General features: G+C 32.0%; 3 protein-coding genes across 9 annotated transcripts; 2 read left to right on the top strand and 1 right to left on the bottom strand.

The window, feature by feature from the left end:
• The first annotated feature begins 560 nt into the window (after nucleotides 1-560).
• Nucleotides 561-2,482, top strand: ND-19 (NADH dehydrogenase [ubiquinone] 1 alpha subcomplex subunit 8). Its single transcript, XM_011055334.2, has 3 exons — nucleotides 561-840; nucleotides 1,764-1,939; nucleotides 2,025-2,482. The coding sequence occupies exons 1-3, from the start codon at nucleotides 715-717 to the stop codon at nucleotides 2,245-2,247; spliced, it is 525 nt and encodes a 174-aa protein (XP_011053636.1). The 5' UTR covers nucleotides 561-714; the 3' UTR covers nucleotides 2,248-2,482.
• Nucleotides 2,483-2,811: 329 nt separating this feature from the next.
• Mgat1 (alpha-1,3-mannosyl-glycoprotein 2-beta-N-acetylglucosaminyltransferase) lies at nucleotides 2,812-7,967 on the bottom strand. Of its 4 annotated transcripts, none has more exons than XM_087413169.1 (14): nucleotides 7,827-7,967; nucleotides 6,503-6,943; nucleotides 6,118-6,378; nucleotides 5,902-5,984; nucleotides 5,694-5,824; nucleotides 5,519-5,630; nucleotides 5,270-5,439; nucleotides 4,909-5,139; nucleotides 4,619-4,757; nucleotides 4,277-4,505; nucleotides 4,076-4,180; nucleotides 3,826-3,916; nucleotides 3,570-3,740; nucleotides 2,812-3,495 (listed from the first exon to the last, which is right to left on the bottom strand). In XM_087413169.1, the coding sequence occupies exons 5-14, from the start codon at nucleotides 5,799-5,801 to the stop codon at nucleotides 3,382-3,384; spliced, it is 1,470 nt and encodes a 489-aa protein (XP_087269295.1). In that variant the 5' UTR covers nucleotides 5,802-5,824; nucleotides 5,902-5,984; nucleotides 6,118-6,378; nucleotides 6,503-6,943; nucleotides 7,827-7,967; the 3' UTR covers nucleotides 2,812-3,381. The 4 variants fall into 4 exon arrangements, with proteins under 4 accessions (XP_087269295.1, XP_087269298.1, XP_087269294.1 ...); XM_087413172.1 differs by having other exon boundaries at nucleotides 5,898-5,984; nucleotides 6,163-6,378; XM_087413168.1 differs by having other exon boundaries at nucleotides 6,163-6,378.
• A 39-nt stretch (nucleotides 7,968-8,006) lies between these two features.
• On the top strand, nucleotides 8,007-17,332 carry LOC105145749 (T-cell activation inhibitor, mitochondrial). Of its 4 annotated transcripts, none has more exons than XM_087413167.1 (8): nucleotides 8,007-8,283; nucleotides 8,399-8,513; nucleotides 14,512-14,900; nucleotides 14,982-15,294; nucleotides 15,381-15,472; nucleotides 15,533-15,676; nucleotides 15,761-15,892; nucleotides 15,968-17,332. In XM_087413167.1, exons 1-8 carry the CDS (start codon nucleotides 8,258-8,260, stop codon nucleotides 16,200-16,202), a joined length of 1,446 nt encoding a protein of 481 aa, XP_087269293.1. In that variant the 5' UTR covers nucleotides 8,007-8,257; the 3' UTR covers nucleotides 16,203-17,332. The 4 variants fall into 4 exon arrangements, with proteins under 4 accessions (XP_087269293.1, XP_087269291.1, XP_087269292.1 ...); XM_087413165.1 differs by having other exon boundaries at nucleotides 15,515-15,676; XM_087413166.1 differs by having other exon boundaries at nucleotides 15,372-15,472.
• The last annotated feature ends 178 nt before the right edge of the window (nucleotides 17,333-17,510 follow it).

Raw genomic sequence — 17,510 nt, 5'->3', positions numbered from 1 at the left:
AATTATCTATATCTTTAATTATACAAAAATATAATGACTACCCATATCCTTGATCATATGAAACAAAAAATGAGTAAAAATCAGATCGGAGTTATTATATATTTTTTACTTAATTTAATTTTGAAAATCGTAATTCAAGAATACAATTTTTCTTCAGTAATACAATTTTTCTTCCAATTTATTTCCGTGTTCATATCATATACTTCTATAAAAAAGTGATTCATGCGGTATCTCCATTTTCCTTTTATCTCAAGATTTAGATCGATTATGATGATTACCCCCGCTATTAATTACAAAGAAGTTTAAAACAAAAAATGAATAAAATGAGTTAGCGATTATCGTATATAATCTTTGTTTAGTTTAATACAAAACTACGGTGTTAAACAATTGTTTAGTAATACATTTTCTTACGTGATATTCCGTATTTTCGCGTCCGTGCACGCAGTGTCCGCTCCATTTTCTTTTTACCATCGACTCGAGAAATCGATACCTCGAATCGAATGACGTTGCGACATCGATAAAACGAGAATTAGTTATCGAAAGTCACACACCGTTAAGGTTAGGTTATCGTTAGGTTATTTCATCGCGCATATGTACACTTCACAATTACGCGTTAAAATCACTGGAAAGTTTCGCACCGAGGCGTTTCTCATAATCAGTGACTCCGATCGCAAATGAAAAGTTCTCCCGACGGAGTGCTGCTGTAAAGAAAACATGGCGACAGCGAAGACGGTACTACCCGAGGAGAGTGAGCTAACCGTTCAGGAGCTGAACGTCAGCTGGCCGGTGTTGCAAACCGCGTCCGTTTATATCGGCAAGGCCTGTGAATGGTATAACAATGTGAGTTGTAACTTCATTCAGTAGTTGGATAATCACGCTGATACCCTACACTGTTCGTCATGCATCGAGCCATTCCTCTTCGAGGAATTACATAATGCTCCAAGTCCCTGTAATGATATATGACATGTATACACGTCTTTGTAAATAATAATATATCTTTAATATTGATTGTAAATAATAACATATTTTTAATTAAACAATAATTTGTATTCATCTGAGGCAGCACATAAATTAAAACAGTTTATAAGATAAGTTAGGACTGATTGTTTCACTTTTGAATAAACTATGTGATAATTTATCTAATGGACAAAAGAAAAAATAAAAAAGAGAAAAAAGGACAAGAGTAAATTACAATTGATTAAAAGACAACAATATAGAACAATCCAACCTTAGTCTTTTAATTAAATCATAAAGTGTTTTATAATCATAATTAATTGGTTTCAGTAACATCCTTATAATTATTAACTATTGTAAAATTAATACTAACGTAAAATTTTGTATAAATGATGATGTAAGAAACTTCTTATATCATGAAATAAATGCTAATTAAATCGGATTTTATAACATCAGTTGTAAGACCGGATTTAATTAATGTTTACATTTTATGTTAGTAGTATTAACTACTAACATAAAATGTAAACATTAATTATAACCATGGATATTATTAAATCCGTTTAATAGCAACGTATAAATGTAGTTAATATTATTATTAATATTACATTTAGATTGTTTTCTCGTCTAGTGTGAGTAAAACGAATGTGATGTACAAATACAAGGAATTTATTTCATGAAGATTTGTAAATAAGAATTATATATTTTAATCTAGTACTTTTGAAGATACATACTAAATATAAGTCGCCTTCTAATTGCAAGAAATTTATTTCTAACACAAATAAACAAGATAGAATTTATTTCTTTTTCAGGAATTTTTGTTGTGCAGACAAGAAGAGCGCGACCCACGTCGCTGTCTCAACGAAGGAAAAGCCGTGACATCTTGCACATTGGATATTCTTAAAAAGATGAAAAAACACTGCTTAGAGGATTTTAATGCTTACATGTACTGCCTTGAGAGATCAACGGGGACATTGGAATTTACTCCGTATGTCATTTTATATTTTCGTTAATTCTTCATCTGATACTGATGGCAATGGAACAGTGATGTGAATAATATGAATATTGCTTAGATGCCGAAAAACGCAAGCTGCCTTGGATAATTGTGTTCGTCAGAATTTGAATATAGAACGTCCACCCTATGGATATTTTTGCGAGGCTAAAGTGCATAACACATCGAGGCCACGGCCGGAACCAGAAAAGCCTATAACATTTCCAGATCCATCTCCTGGACTGCCATCCGATGTACCACATGAGAAATCGAAATACTCCAATCGCATGTGGTTTAAATCTTAAATCTCTCAACAGATATCGCTATAGTACTTTGGTCATGCTGTAAAAATTATATTTTCAAGACTCGGGACACATCAGATATCTAGATTATTATAGAGAAATGAGTATAATTATATGTTCTGTGAATATAAACATATTAATAGCAATTTAGTGATAATTTGCTTGATTATTGTTGTTACAGCTTGTATAAATATAAATACGAAGCATGTAAAATATACTTTTTGTTTGTCCATCTTAATCGTACATAACATTTAATGTCATAACACCTATATATTAAGTAGTAAAAAGAAATCCATTATTTTTTCCAATAGATGGCTTTAATAATCTGTATCACGCGTACGAGATACAGATTACTAAAGCCATCTATTGGAAAAATAATGGATTTCTTTTTACTACACCTAATATGTATATTATTTATATATTAAAACATAAAAATTGAAATTGAAGCTCTAAAAAATATTTTAGTACGGTAAAAATAAGTTAAAAATCAGTTTAGATTAAGAGATCATAGAATAAAGTTAAGAAATATAGCTCATGGATAGTGAGATAAATAATATAGATGCACAGTTTGATTGGGTTCTTCGAAAAAATTATATACTTCATTTGTCATACGTCACAACTTCATAACAAAATTTTTAAAAGCCGTACGAGCAAAAATATATCAACACATTATCGTTTTCAGATATCGGAAGATACGTGATAATAATTAATTAAGAATATTGCTTTATCGATATTACTACGGCATTTTATGTACATGAGATACAATCAGCTTTAGCAATTATTTAAATATACTAAACGATAAATGTAATCTTTAGAAACGCAGATATACAAAATACATGATATATATACTGTAAACGAATTATAATTCATTTACGCATAAATCACGTATATATAAACTTATAAATATGTGTGACACATTTCTTTACGAAAGAGTATGTTTAAAACCGATTAGGAACCGATGAGGAATGTAACACCGGCATCTACTTATTCTATGGAGCATAGCCGTATGCTGCTGACATAAATACAGATTTCACTGTTGATTCATCGCAATTGTTACCTAATCTGTTGAATATCAAAGAAGAATTGCACGCGATATTCTTGTGCAATTTACAAGTCTTTATAGAGCATAATCATGTGTTAGCTCCATGTTATATCATAACCGCTCCAATTTGCACTTGGTGCTAAATGCACGCGTCTTCCATTATAAAAAAACGTCACCACACCACGGTATCCTGATCTTGGCACACCGCTCTGTAATACACATTTTTTAAAATAATACAATTTAAAATGTATTAACAAGAATCTTAATGAAAAGAATATATTACCCTGAAATCGTCCATTAAACCAAGCAATTTGGTAATATTTTTAAACGATTGACGAGTGTAATATGGTATTCGTACTGGACCAGGGGCAACAATATTCCCACTTTTCAATTCGGAATAGCTAACCACTGTCGACTGATACACTTGGTTGACGAAAGCTATATCGTAATTATCCTGGAAGTAAACATAACAATTATAAATATACTTTGAATTCAGTAGATATTTATTTGCCAATTGCATCTCATGTTTGTTCTCTTACTTTTAATAAATAGGATAGATTCATCTTGGTGAAAGGCACAAATTGTTCATTTAGCTTGATGTACTTCAGATGTTTTTCAAAGAATAAGCCGCTAGAAGTAACAAGACAAATTTTTATACCGATTTAATTTACTCAAATTATTTATTTTTAATTTTTTTTATCAGTCTCTTTAACATTCCTCTGCAGTATTTTTAAAATGCAGTATTATAAAAATAATATATAAATAAAAAATATGGATAAAAAGAAGTACTTGCTAACTCCAAGTTTGCCGAATGTTCTGGTTCGTGAGATTTCCGGGCGGATGCAAGCTCTATTCTTACGCTGTTCCGGCTGCCTTATCCAGTCATCCCAGTATCTACAACAGATATATCATTATTAAAACCGCAAATATTATAGATAGATAATAAATCAAGCTACATTAGCTTACATTAAAATATAAAATTACGCTTACGATTTGGGCCATTTAGGTGCAAGCTCCAACCATAAATCGCGCGTGAGCATCCAACCTAAGCCAGGAAAGAAATCTGTCCTATACAATAAATGTGACGCATGTTCGTCTACCAAGCCGGCTTTACCATTATCATTCCACGCAGATACACACCATAGAGAGCTATCATTTACTAGTAAGGGATAAGTCCCCAGGAAGTATTCATAAAAGTCTGGAGCGATGTCCAAGTCGTCTGTATAAAAATTAGAAGCAATCTTAATTAAATCTTTAATTAATCTTTAATCCTGTAGAAATGTGTCGCACTCATTATAATAGTTATGCAAAGATTTGACTACACTATCGTACCTTCAACTATAATTGCAGTATTATATCCAAGCTTTAGAAATACTTGATTTAACGCCCATTTATAGTGACGTGCGATTTTGAAGTATCCCCTGAATTTCTTTTCTTTAGGTGGTATTTCAATATCGGACTGATCAGGTTGCTGAAATATGAGCATAAAGATTGTAATACCATTCGTCATAAGAATACAAGTGAAAGTATAATCTCTTTAAAATTGAAAGAAATCAAGAATACGCTTTCTTAAATAATAGACATAGTGATACAAACAAATTATTTTCAATGTATAGTAATACCTTTAAATGTAACAGCTGGTTTCCATATTTTGCTATGACATCAGCAGTTTGTCGATGATCACAGTCTTGCGATACAACTATTGGGAATTGTTCTTTACTAGGTCTTAATTTAATTAATTGGTTTAGACATCGCTCTACTGTAATACGATTACAAGAAACGACCAAAATAGCTATTATAGGAGATCCGTCAGGAAGCTTTTGTCTCAAAGGAATACTGTGTGTTGCCTCAGTCTACCGAGAAATTGCAAAATTAAGAATGTGTAACAGTTGTGATTAAATAAAAACAATTTAATATGTTGAATAAATAATTGAAACTGATAGAAACGATTAAGTAAAATTGTTACATAGATTAATATATTACAGATAAGACAACTTCCTGTGTCGGGCTTTGTTCATCTTTAGACATCTTCCATTTATTTTTGTTTTCGATTTTTTGCAATAATATACTCTTATTCTTATTGACTTCATGTTTTTTGTTTTTTTTCTCCGCATCACCTATTGACAACTGGGCATTTAATCTATCATATTCTTCTAAAATGACAAATTATTATATTTAATTTATCTATTTTTTTCAAATGTATGTATATATAAACTCTTAAACTCATCTTACTTTTAAGACGTTTGCTTTCGTTGATTCCTTCTAGAAGTTCCTGGTTTATAATTATCTGCTGTTTTACTTGCTTCTCCAATCTACTGATTTGATTTGATAGTTTGTCCTTTTCCTAAAGGCAAGTGTACGATAATTACAATCTTATTTTTCTATATGGTGTATTATACAAGCTCACCTTATCTTGATCCTTGCCGACTGATTGTTGATCCAAAAATAAAAAGTATGTAGCCACAGCCCATAAGATAAGGGACCCAAAGATAATACTGATTGATCTATTCCGCATGACAAAACCAAGTGTCACCTTAACTGTAACAAGAATACACTGCAAACAGAAAGGTACGCGAGGCGTATACTTGCAGTGAACAAAATGAACAGATACTAACAGGATTTCCACACGTCGCAGTGCACGTCAGTACATATTTATTACACATGGATTCCTAAACGTGTTAGCCAAGTTTCGTTTCTTCTGGAAAATTGCAACAACTGTTAAAACACATTAGGCCTGTTTTTTTTATTTGAACTTCTTGCCGTTCATCTTTTTTTTCTTTTTTTTTACTCCAGAAGGAAACATGCAAGAAATTCAGTTGAAAAGAACAGACCTACTAGTATCCCCGGTACATTGTCAGCTTGGAGGCGTTACTTACAGACATCATATCCTCGATACAGAGACCTTCATAATCACAAGTCATATGGAAGGGTCATATTCCATATCGTTCGTATGAGTCATGGCAAGTAACATTGTTTACATCACACATTGATCAACGTGGACGCAACATAAATAATGGACTAGGCTACGTTATTGCAGGCAGGAGAGAGTAATTTTAGCGATGTTTGACGACGACGATGGTGCGCAAATCGTGCTGAAAACAGGATGTTCTTAGAAGTGGACGTTGACGTTCCACGACGACGATGAATCTGCGTCGAATCTGCGGACGCGGCAGACGTCGGCGAGATTCTGCGAGCACACGGTATCGGGTTACTCACCATTATGACATGGGAAACGACAGGGTGCTTTTTCACGTGGACCAAAGTTGAGATCCTGGTGTATGATCAAGCTACGCGAGATCGTCACGGTTTATTTTCACGCGGCGGTCCGGAAGTCGAGTCGAGGAAGAAACAGCCGGAAGATATTGACAATGCTCACGCTAGCGGTCCGAGATGAACCACTGGAACAGCTCATGAGTTCCACACTACTCACAGCTGTCAGCGTATGCAGCCGTCGTGGAGATCTTTACCTTACGAGCGAGACCACTCTACTGTAGCGGCGGTGCTCGGTAATTCGGTAATTCGCTCCCGAATCGCGTCAAGGCGATAATCGTCAAGATAATGCTCGCGTGAGATAGCTGGAGATAGCATTGTTCCTTATCATTCTCTATCCACCCACATCCACCGTCCGGTTTATCCAAATTTCGCTGACGTAATAATCTGTATATAGATATGTATATTATAAGATATGTTTTTTATTGAACTAGTGTACACTTTTGGAACTTAAAATGAAATAAGTATATATGTGTTTGATACTTGGCTAAAGTAAGAAAAAATGTTTAGTAGGTATTAAAAACAATTATTATTACGATTCCTATCTGAATCGCAGGAAGAGAGTGCATGTACATTTTTAAACAAGAAAATGGAAGAAAGAGAGAAAGAGAGAGGGAGAGAAAGAGAGAGAGATAAAAAATAATACCCTCTCTTAATTTTTTTATACTCGATAAATAAAATATTAAATAAAATAAAAATATTTTAATAAAATATCATATTAATATATATAAATTTTATTTATACTAGAACATAAAATAATTAAATTTTCTTAAAGAATTAACAATTAATTAAAAAAAGGGATAATGCGTCTGGTAAATTGATAAGTGAATGTAATTATAGAAACAATTGTGTTTTCAAATTAAATAATTTTTAAATTCTCATTAATATAATTTTATAAATATAAAATTTTAATTAATTGCGCGACCAGAAGTTTTACGGCAAAAGAAGCACATATGCACGTATAGTAAGCATATATGATGTACGTAATTCTTATATTATTATGAATTATGATAACCCGCCATGACACTTGAACGATATCAAAATTATCAATCATAACGAATATGGAACGAGACTCTCGAGAGACCATAAGATAAGATACTATTAATATTAAAGTAACATTAGTTCATTTCGTAATCGAATGTCCCAAAATATCAATCCTGAAAGAGAATTATCAAGTACCCTTGATTTCTTCACTGTTCCCGATATAACTTATCGACGATTTCCCAACCCAGGACGAACGTAATCCGTTCGAATCGTCTCCGGAACTCACCATTGAGGGCGTTGCGCAGCGCGCATTGTTTATATATATTATCATCGTCGACCATCGGACCGTCTTCGACGGCACATCGGGATCGGGCACGTCGCAGTGTGTCAGTGAAGCGTCCTGGTGTGTACTTGGATGTGGTACTGATCCGTTCGGCCAGCCATTGACGTCAAGTAACGTTGAACGTTTCACCGTCGTGAGAAAGATTCCCGAAATAAGACGATTCTACGACCTGGAGAAAGGAGTAACGGGGAGGAAAGGGGAAGTGGCGCATCCCTCGCGAGGCGAAAGTGAACAGAAAGGGAGAGAGAGAATGCGTGACGTGACGAGTCTCACGTCCGCTGCGTGATCAGCCGCGTGACATGAGAGGCGCACACACCGACAATAATAATTCAACTGCCAGGACGGCGACGAGGGAGGGTGCGAGGGAGTGAATAATGTACTGCACGACGCTCGGAAGATGGTAACGGAGAGTTAAAAGCAGCTAAAAGTTGAAGTTTACTCGTTCAAGTCTGGCGTTTACTTCTTCGCGGTAAACGACAGCAGCCCACCCAGGAACTGACAGCTCTTTCTGACAGCTTTTGCAGGAGGGACGCGGTGAGGGCCCTGAGCACCGGTGAGGTATCCACTGCATTGAGGCCGTTTTACTTTACTGTTCATCCCGATCTGTTCGGCCAGTATCCTACACAGAGGGTAAGGATCCATTTCAAATGCTATTCGGAGTGAATGTTATATGATATGATTGAGATAAATGGTTTCATCAAGTAACTTTATGGATTCTTTGTGTATTTACTTTAACACAGATATCTGTGTGTCCTATTTGTTTCATATCTTCCATATTTTTTTCTGTCTGCAGGTCTCCTGTGAATGTGCATTTAAATCAATCCTTTCAATCCTTCCGTCAATGTATAGGCAATGTGCAGTAATTATTTTAAAAATAGTAAATTTTAGATACATTGAATTTTAAACAGCATAAATTTTTATACATTTTTGCGAATTTCGTTATATGACACTTTCAAAAATTCCATCTTTCAAATAATAAAAAATAGTTTTATTTTATTTTTACTTTTACATTGTAAGGAAACCTTGTGAAATATGCGAAAATGTGGAAAATTATGCATTGACAGAAGAGTGAAAATATATAAAATGTAGAGTACAATCAGTCTCACTACAAATACTTTGAATATAAATAGTTTGATTGATCAATCAGATCCAAGTAGAACAACAAGTCGCAATAAATGTCAAAATGACATTAAAATGAATCGAAAATGATTGAAATATAACTTTTAATGATCATTTTGATATCATAATAATTTGTTGTTTTGCTTGGGGAAGAAATTTTACCAATTGACCGTTTAAAAAATGCTTTAAAATATCTGTAGCATCATGTTAACTGTATAAAATAAAATACATCACAGAAACAACCGAGATACAGATCATACAATTTCACAAGAATTTAGAAAGTTCCTGAACTGTATTTACAACCTTAGAGAGAGAGGAAAGGAGTAAAGATAACGGCGGCAAGAAATATAAAAGGAAAAGACTAGAGTATGTTTACGCACCGCGAGTTATATTTTTATTTATTTTGTTTTCTTTCCATCGCGAGAGTCACGTCGACTACTCGTTTCTCATCAAGGACACGTAAGATGCACGTATTGTCAAAGCGCCACACAAAGCAATCGGTAGCGTAGCGTAGTCATTGTAGCGTGATAGCGAGCCCAAGCTAATGCGGTGAACGGCATTATTTTTAGACGTGCGAAAACTTGTTGCCTCGTTCATAAAGGAATAATACAGCAATCTCTGGACGTGCGTATACAAGTTTACTCGAATCAGAATAAATTTCCTGTCATCACAAAGTCTGCTCGTATTGTTTGAAAATCCGCAAAATTCTTGCATTTAAAAGGAGACACTTATGAAGAATAATAAAAGAAGAATAATTAGAGACAAGATCGCCATATAGGCGCCTCCAGATATGGCCAACTTTGCACTTATTCGCTAAATATTCACTACATTCAATGTATAATTATGCATGTCATGTATATGTATGATATGTTGGCGATATCATCTGGAGGTGCCTTATGAATAAATTAACCAATACTCGGTTTCTATCAATGCAGTTTAATTTTGATTTCGGTTCGACTAATTCTGCGTCTTTTTCTAATTCTGTTGGACTTTCTATAATAAGCCATTACGTAAGAAATTAACCAATCGATTATTCTTCTCACATTCGACTACGATTGGTCAATTTCCTGTGGCTTAAGATTTAATGCCTAAATTCTAAGCTAAGAATCGTAAAGCTCGTAACATATTCCTGTAAGACTTGTAAGAATTTTTAAATGCTTATACCTTTATACAATATTTTTATAGATAGCTTCTTACTAGCTATAAAATTTGTAAGAAATCGTAGATATTTACGAATAATCGTATGTCTTATACGATATATAAATTTAGAATATTAGTCATAAGTTCTTACATGTTTACGAGAATATGTTACGGGTCTTACGATTCTACTTAGAATTGACTCATTAAAGTAATGGCTTATTGTAGAAATCCCGGAAGAATTAAAACTAGAAGAGATTAAAGTTAATCTACATCGGTAGAAACGGACTTGAGTATGACAGAAGCTATTTACGGTTAAAAATAATTATTTAAATATGCCTATATGTATAATATTTAAATAAATTTATATTTTAAATATGTATATGGCTGCGCGCTGATTATTTTTTAGACTTAAAACACAATCAAATTGAAATAATAAAAATCCTCCCCAATAGGAGATAAATATATATATATACTCCCTGTATATTCGGGCGTTAAAGAGAGAGAAAGCAAAAATGTTGAAAAATTATAAGTAATGTGGATAGACTTTAGTCAGATATTTGCGTCATTTATCAGTAAGATTATTGTTTGTCACGAGCAGAGCATTAAGATAATCATGCTGTAGCCACAGAAACGTGTAGCATTCAGCATTTCAGATCCGCTTGTCTGAGAAAGGAAGAAAGGAATGGCCGGCAAGTTTCTTTTTTCTTTTGAGAAGTCTATTTTCTGATTTGCGTATTATCGTGTATTATCGTGACACACACAACACATACATTTGCTTATAGGAAAACAGATTGAATTGAGAACAAAATTAACATATCGTTTATTTAAGTTTATTATAATTGGAAAGTATTTAAATAAATATATTTGCAATATGTATATTTGACAAATTAATAATAAAATTAGAAATAAAATTATAATTATTGTGCATTTATTGAATGTATATTTGATATTTATAAAATACGGACTATTTTAACAACTTCAATTTTTCTAAATCAATGAAATCGATATCGTATCTCGTTTTGCATCAACGATATTAAAAATTGAACAATTAATCAATAAAGCGGCCCTGCGCGTATGTGTTTGATTAATACATGTGTTCGTTACTTAAGACTCGCTTATAAACATTTTTAAGTGTGATAATTTAATTTAACAGATCATTAACCGCAAGATCGATAAAAAAAAGCGTTGTGCATTATTTTTTTTATTAACCCGTAAAGGAACACATTTTTTGTGATGCTAAAGAAACATACAGGTCTTTGGAACCTAAAGTTTTTTGTTATTAGTTTTTTTTTTTTTTTTGGAGAATTTTTCAAGTTGTTTGTCAATGTATATTTTTAAAATCTATAAGACTGTTTGAAAAACAAATTAAATTATTAATAAACAGTCAATAGGAAATAGAGCCATTACGATTGAAGCTGGATCTTTGGTGCTTAAATTATTTGGTGAGAATTTATTTCGTTCATCTTACTCAACAGATGAGTGATCACTTGCTGTTATTGGTATATTTTTCTAGATTATCCAATTAGACTTTTAGATCTGAAAGAATACATCAATAACTGCAAGCGCTTATTCAACTATTGGCTGCGTTCAACAGAACGTTTATTTCACAACTGTTGAAAGTTTTCTTCGCGTTGATTGAATTATACTTTTAGATAGGACTGTTCTAGAAGAACAGTCCTATTTCAGCAGGCATTCATAAACGATTGTAAAACTGTTGTGTTCTGCTGAAAGTAATCATTGAATCTACTATGCAATCATATTATATGTATCAAATTTTGCCAAACTACGCACCGAATTGATTTTTCGGATTTTGAAACGCTTATACTGATAGAACTACTGTAGTATTATCACAAATTAAATTGCAGTTTAATAATTTGACGCTTTTTTAAAGGCATTTTAGAAAAATCTTAATAATGCTGATTAAAATCTGTAAATAATTTATTGCGAAAAATATTACCTCGGATCAAACTCGGATTTCTTGCAGTTCCGTTCTATGCCTTTAGATCACCAAGGCCTTCAGGATTATTAAAATCTTTCTAAAATGTAGACAGTTTAATTTGTAATAATACTAGTTCTCTATCGGTATAGCGTTTTAAGACCAAAAAATTAATTCAACGCGTAGTTTGGCAGAATTTGAAATATATAATATACATACATATAAATTTACATCGAATTATTTAAGCATTATTAAGCCAAAAATCCAGCGTTATTTTCTATTGGTTGTGTATTCACATGAATGGTCCAATAAAATTATTATTAATTAATTATTAATAAAATTTGTGAATCTTATTAAATAAATATGTTGTTATTTAATATTTTTTTCAGAAAATTATTTTTTTTAGTTATTTCTAGGGTCATTGGGACTCATTTACGGGTTAAATATTAAATGAATGTAAGTTGGAATTTGGAGAGAAAAAAAATTGCGGGGGGTAATTCTTAAAACTAGTTATTATAATTCTTTTTTTTTATTAGCTTTTTATTTTCTTTACAAATATTTTTGAAATGTTTAGCAAAATTTTATCAGTATTTAACTGATAAAAAAATATGTGAATGTATGATATATTCATAAATACTTTCTTCTCAATTTGCAATCTTTTAATTATCAAATACAACTCGGATTTTAATAAATGCACTGTTTACGATGATAAACCAAGATAATTGATAATTTCTCCAAGCTAATTGATTAAATTAATAATTGATAGAAATTGCAGTTTATCAAAGAGGATAAAAAGAGATTTATTCAAAATCCTAGCAAAACTAGAATCTGGACGTAGTCAATATAGTAAAGTAAAAGATTCTTATAATTAAAATTAAAGTTAATATTTCGACAGGGTAATAAGAGTCAAATAATTGTAAAATTAAAATTAAATACTTACATATATTAAAGGAAAATAAAACAAATATTTTACACTTTACAAATATTCAAATTAAAATCTTATTATAATAATTCGCATTATAAAAATTCGCATTACATGTTTCGGCTACTAGATTGAACCATTTTCAGATGTATGAAAAATTAATAATACTTTGAAAAAACGCAGTAAAAATTATAATAAAAAATGGTCAGAAGATCTTGAGAGGCCGAATGAAAATTTTCCCAGAACATCAAAAATTGTTCACAAACAGTCGAAAGACCGTGTGGAAAGAGCGTCTGGATATTCTAATATAACGATTAATTTGTTAAAGTTCAGTCATTTGAAACATAAGTTAAGTAAGCAAAATCGTTATTCTAACAAAAAACCCGTGAGGCCAAAGATTTGTCGTAATCGTTGACATATTATCACTCTAATGCACATCAAAATTAGTAGTACCAAATAAATGAGGTCAAACGTTAAAATGATAAATACGATAATTGTCAAGAGATAAAATTGGTTGGTTTTCCAGTTATTTAAAATAAAAGAAAGACAATAGTCATGTGTGACTATAGTCATGTTGACTGTTACGACAGTCAAAGTATAACTGATAAAAATATAATAAAGGTGCCACAAAGTCAAATTCTGTTTATAATAGGTATATATGCTTTGTGTAGACTCTTTGTATAGACCCTTTATGTCTGTTTTTGTCAGAGTAACTTATGTTTTCAAATGACTTTAACAAATTAATCGTTACATTAGAATATCCACATGGTCTTTCAACGTTTGTGAGCAATTTTTGATGCTCTGGGAAAATTTTCATTCGGTCTCTCAAGATCTTCCACCATTTTTGATTATGATTTTTACTGCGTTTTACGTTTTTTTTCAAAGTATTATTAATTTTTCATACATCTGAAGATGGCTCAGTCTAGTAGCCGAAACATATTATTTTTGTAATGTGAATTATTGTAATGAGAAGATTTAAATTTGAATATTTGTAAAGTGTAAAATATTTGTTTTTTTTTTATATATATAACTATTTAATTTTAATTGGATAATTATTTGATTTTTATTATCCTGTCGAAACATTAACTTTATTTTTAAAAAATCACATTTGAAAATCAATATAGTATTTATTTGTTATTTTTTAATGTTTATTATTAATTATATTCCGTTATCATATTCAAATAATATCGGATATAAATATGTTTTTTGGATCATATTTTCTCATTAATATGATTCATGAAAGAACATTTGGTTAAACATTTTATAATATATATACCTTGCATAAAAACATATTGTATTATCATTATCATTTTCCTATCTTTGTCTTTATTCAAGAAACGTATTAGTGTTAATTATATTTTTTGTAAACATTCTTCAGTTATATTTTGTATATACATTCTTTCATGAGCAAGATATTAGCTATAATCATTTTTAATTAGTGCAAATCATCTATTAGGTATTATCTATATTATGTCTGTATTATTATCTATGTTATAATTTGCTGTTTACAGACAGTGAATGAAAATTCTCTGAAGCAATTAAGTTCAATCTTAGAAACCTTACAACAAAAACAACCTATACGGCCAACCATTTTGCCTTTTTATTTACGATCGAAGGATGAGAAAGATGTAAAGGCTGGTAAATTCACACTTGTTAAAATACAGTTGAAAGAAAAAGATCTGAGGCAAGCGATACTTTCCATTTTAAAAACATGCGATCTACCCACGACGTTTGTCGATAAAATAGAGGAACAGAAGCCTTCTGTCACAAAGCACAAATCCAGATTTTGGCAACGCGCATATTCTGGAGAAAGGATAGACTTTTCGGATTTGGAAGAGGATCCTATTTATGCGTCGATTATTATGAAACGCAAGATTAATGCAGAGCCAGATACATTGAAGTAAATATAACATTGAGATATGCAAAATTAATTAAATACTAAATATCGCCATTATATTCGTATTTGTGTGTTTCTGATTAGAGCGTATCTAGATAAGCACATCAATGAAGTACATGTTAAATTGGAGGCATGCAGACCAGTGAGAGACGAGGTGGAGAAATTGGAGAAAGTACTATGCAGCGTGTTGGGTCTAAAGGATATTATATGGGACTGTGGTTGGAATATCGCTCATTATCGCGGCTGTTTATTAGCCTTTCAAGCGTTAGCCGAGCATCATCCGGAATCGATGGAAGTATTGAAAAATCGCACTCTCGTGTTTGCAAATGATACTGGTATCAGTTTAGAAGGCAATGTTATGCTAAATTCTGGGGAAGTCAGGCACAATTGGCTCGACGTAAGTTGAAAATAAGCTGATTATCTGATCTATATCCATATTTCCATATAAGTATTAAACTCTTTTATTGTTTATAGCTAATAAAGAATGTAAAAAAGCATGATGCTGTATTGTTGAAATTGCCAGCGTTTGAGAAGGCAGTCTCCCAAGTACTCCTCGATATTAAAGTTGGTCGACGGTGCGTAATACATCATATTATTTGAGTTATGGTAAGGCTCAGGGTGCTCTATATGTGCAGGAAATTCATGCCTAAGGTAATGGTCGGCCAGTATGAGCAACAGCTGCGACAACTCACAACCATGCTCTCAGATTATCGTAGCAAAAGAAAATATCCGAGTTCGTGGCCGGCCAGTCTGTCAGCCTACGAAATTGTCATCGAAGCGTTAGTACTGCTATTTAAATATCGTTGTTTATGGATGATTTTAAATTTTGTGCAAATGGCTCAACACGATTTATGATCTTGTAGCGAAGCAGGTCCTTTGATGTTATCACCGACTGGACAATTCATTGTACCATCGTCTTGTCCAAGTTTTCTTTTGGTGAATTTTATTACGGAAAACTTAGAGGAAGCTACGAAAAGACTATATCATTATAACAAGTAAGACATCTCAGATTTTTAATGGAACTGAGATTAATATAAATATTATTATCTACTACTTGTGCGCATTTGCAGCATAAAGCATGTAGAACGAGAACTTCATCATGAGACTATCAGAGAGTTAGGTTTAGCTGCTCTTAACAAGGACGACAGCATTACACCGGATCTTATGATACAATGCTGCAAACAGCTGCTTCTACACAAAAAGGATCTGGCACCATCGCTTGAGGGTGTCATGCTCTGGGTCACTCATTATTATTCTGTTATGAGCGATGGTGTTTTTTGTGTGCCATGGGATTGGAGATTCTAACTTTTGATAAAAGAAAACAAAATATATGTTAACGGTTGTTGTTAAGTCACTAGCGTAAGCATAATGACAATGCAAATAAGTTTTACAAGTCCCGAGATTTGCAAGAAAGTAATTATGGTAGTAATTTAGAACAGGAAATTGTCTGAACGCATAAGATAAAACTATTAAGTTAATTGTGCCAATCGCCATACTGATTTTTTCTTTATAAAGATGAAAAACGAAGCCAGTATGCTGATCAGCACGATCAATTTTAATGGAAATAAGCCTTTAGATAACACTATAAAAATCATGTTCTAAAAATAGTACCTCTGTGTCGCACAGTTCGAATGTTATTAATTCAACGACAGTGAATTTGTATTACTAGTGTCAATATTGTTTCTAACTTCGTCAGAACAACTAAAGACAGATTCTCTTGAAAATAGCTGTTCTAAACAAGATTTTTGTAAAAAAAAGTAGGTAAACAGGGTTGTCACAAAACTTGAAATCAAGGAAATATCAGGGAAATTGAAAACGTGCAGGGAAAAGTCAGGGAATTTTATTAAAAATTAAAATTCTTGGTTTCAAGGAAATTTGATGTGCGTATTTATGTATATCACACTTATGTTGTTTTAGAATACTACCAACTTAATAATTAAATGCAAGTAGTGTTCTTTGTAATATTAATATTACAATATAATCTCAGTAATATTAATAGTATTACAATTTACATTGTTAAATTGCTTCCTCAACAAATTAATTTAACAGTTTCCAAATCAGAATGAAAATACAAAAATTTCAAAATATTATTAAAAGTCGGAGAAGATGAAATTTTGTCCGGAAATCAAGGAAAAGTTATGAAATTTTAGGACGAAGAATTTGTGGCAACTTTGATGAAACAATCGGATAGATAAATTTAAACTGGAACTATTGTAGATTTTTAACAACAAAATGATCGCTAGTCTTGCATAAGTCTTAGTTTAGCCTTAAGGGACTCGACGCTTCGCGTTGTAGACAATTGTAAACAATTATAGACATATGTATATTTTTTTAATTCGATGTATCGATTCAATTGTAAATGTGCGGTCCGTCGATTATGTAACCAATCGAGGACAAAAAGGTTTCGCAATAATTGACATTTATATATCTCTGGAGATGTTACATATTTGATTTCCTTTATAACCTAAGACCATCGGAGAATCAAACATTGTCTGTGCTCTAAAATTTTACCTCCTTTCTTGTGCTATGTCCGTTTCTAACGTAGATTAATTTTAATCTTAATTCAACTTACTCTTCATCTTTTTCTAGAAGACTTACAAAAATTGTTAGTTT

Source organism: Acromyrmex echinatior, chromosome 14 (assembly GCF_024713525.1).
Source record: "Acromyrmex echinatior isolate Ae372 chromosome 14, ASM2471352v2, whole genome shotgun sequence".
In the NCBI taxonomy this organism is placed as follows: Eukaryota; Metazoa; Arthropoda; class Insecta; order Hymenoptera; family Formicidae; genus Acromyrmex; species Acromyrmex echinatior.
Note: the sequence above shows the minus strand (reverse complement) of the source record. Positions and strands in the feature narration are given on the sequence as shown.

Coding starts and splice junctions, on each gene's coding strand:
- ND-19 (XM_011055334.2), top strand. CDS start 715: ATGGCGACAGCGAAGACGGTACTACCCGAGGAGAGTGAGCTAACCGTT. Junction 841..1,763: donor CCTGTGAATGGTATAACAAT/GTGAGTTGTAAC, acceptor TTTCTTTTTCAG/GAATTTTTGTTGTGCAGACA. Junction 1,940..2,024: donor GGGACATTGGAATTTACTCC/GTATGTCATTTT, acceptor AATATTGCTTAG/ATGCCGAAAAACGCAAGCTG.
- Mgat1 (XM_087413172.1), bottom strand. CDS start 5,949: ATGTGTAATAAATATGTACTGACGTGCACTGCGACGTGTGGAAATCCT. Junction 5,825..5,897: donor GACGTGTGGAAATCCTGTTA/GTATCTGTTCAT, acceptor TTCTTGTTACAG/TTAAGGTGACACTTGGTTTT. Junction 4,758..4,908: donor ACCAGCTGTTACATTTAAAG/GTATTACTATAC, acceptor CTCATATTTCAG/CAACCTGATCAGTCCGATAT.
- LOC105145749 (XM_087413164.1), top strand. CDS start 8,258: ATGTACTGCACGACGCTCGGAAGATG. Junction 8,284..8,398: donor TGCACGACGCTCGGAAGATG/GTAACGGAGAGT, acceptor TCTTTCTGACAG/CTTTTGCAGGAGGGACGCGG. Junction 15,893..15,967: donor AGACTATATCATTATAACAA/GTAAGACATCTC, acceptor GCGCATTTGCAG/CATAAAGCATGTAGAACGAG.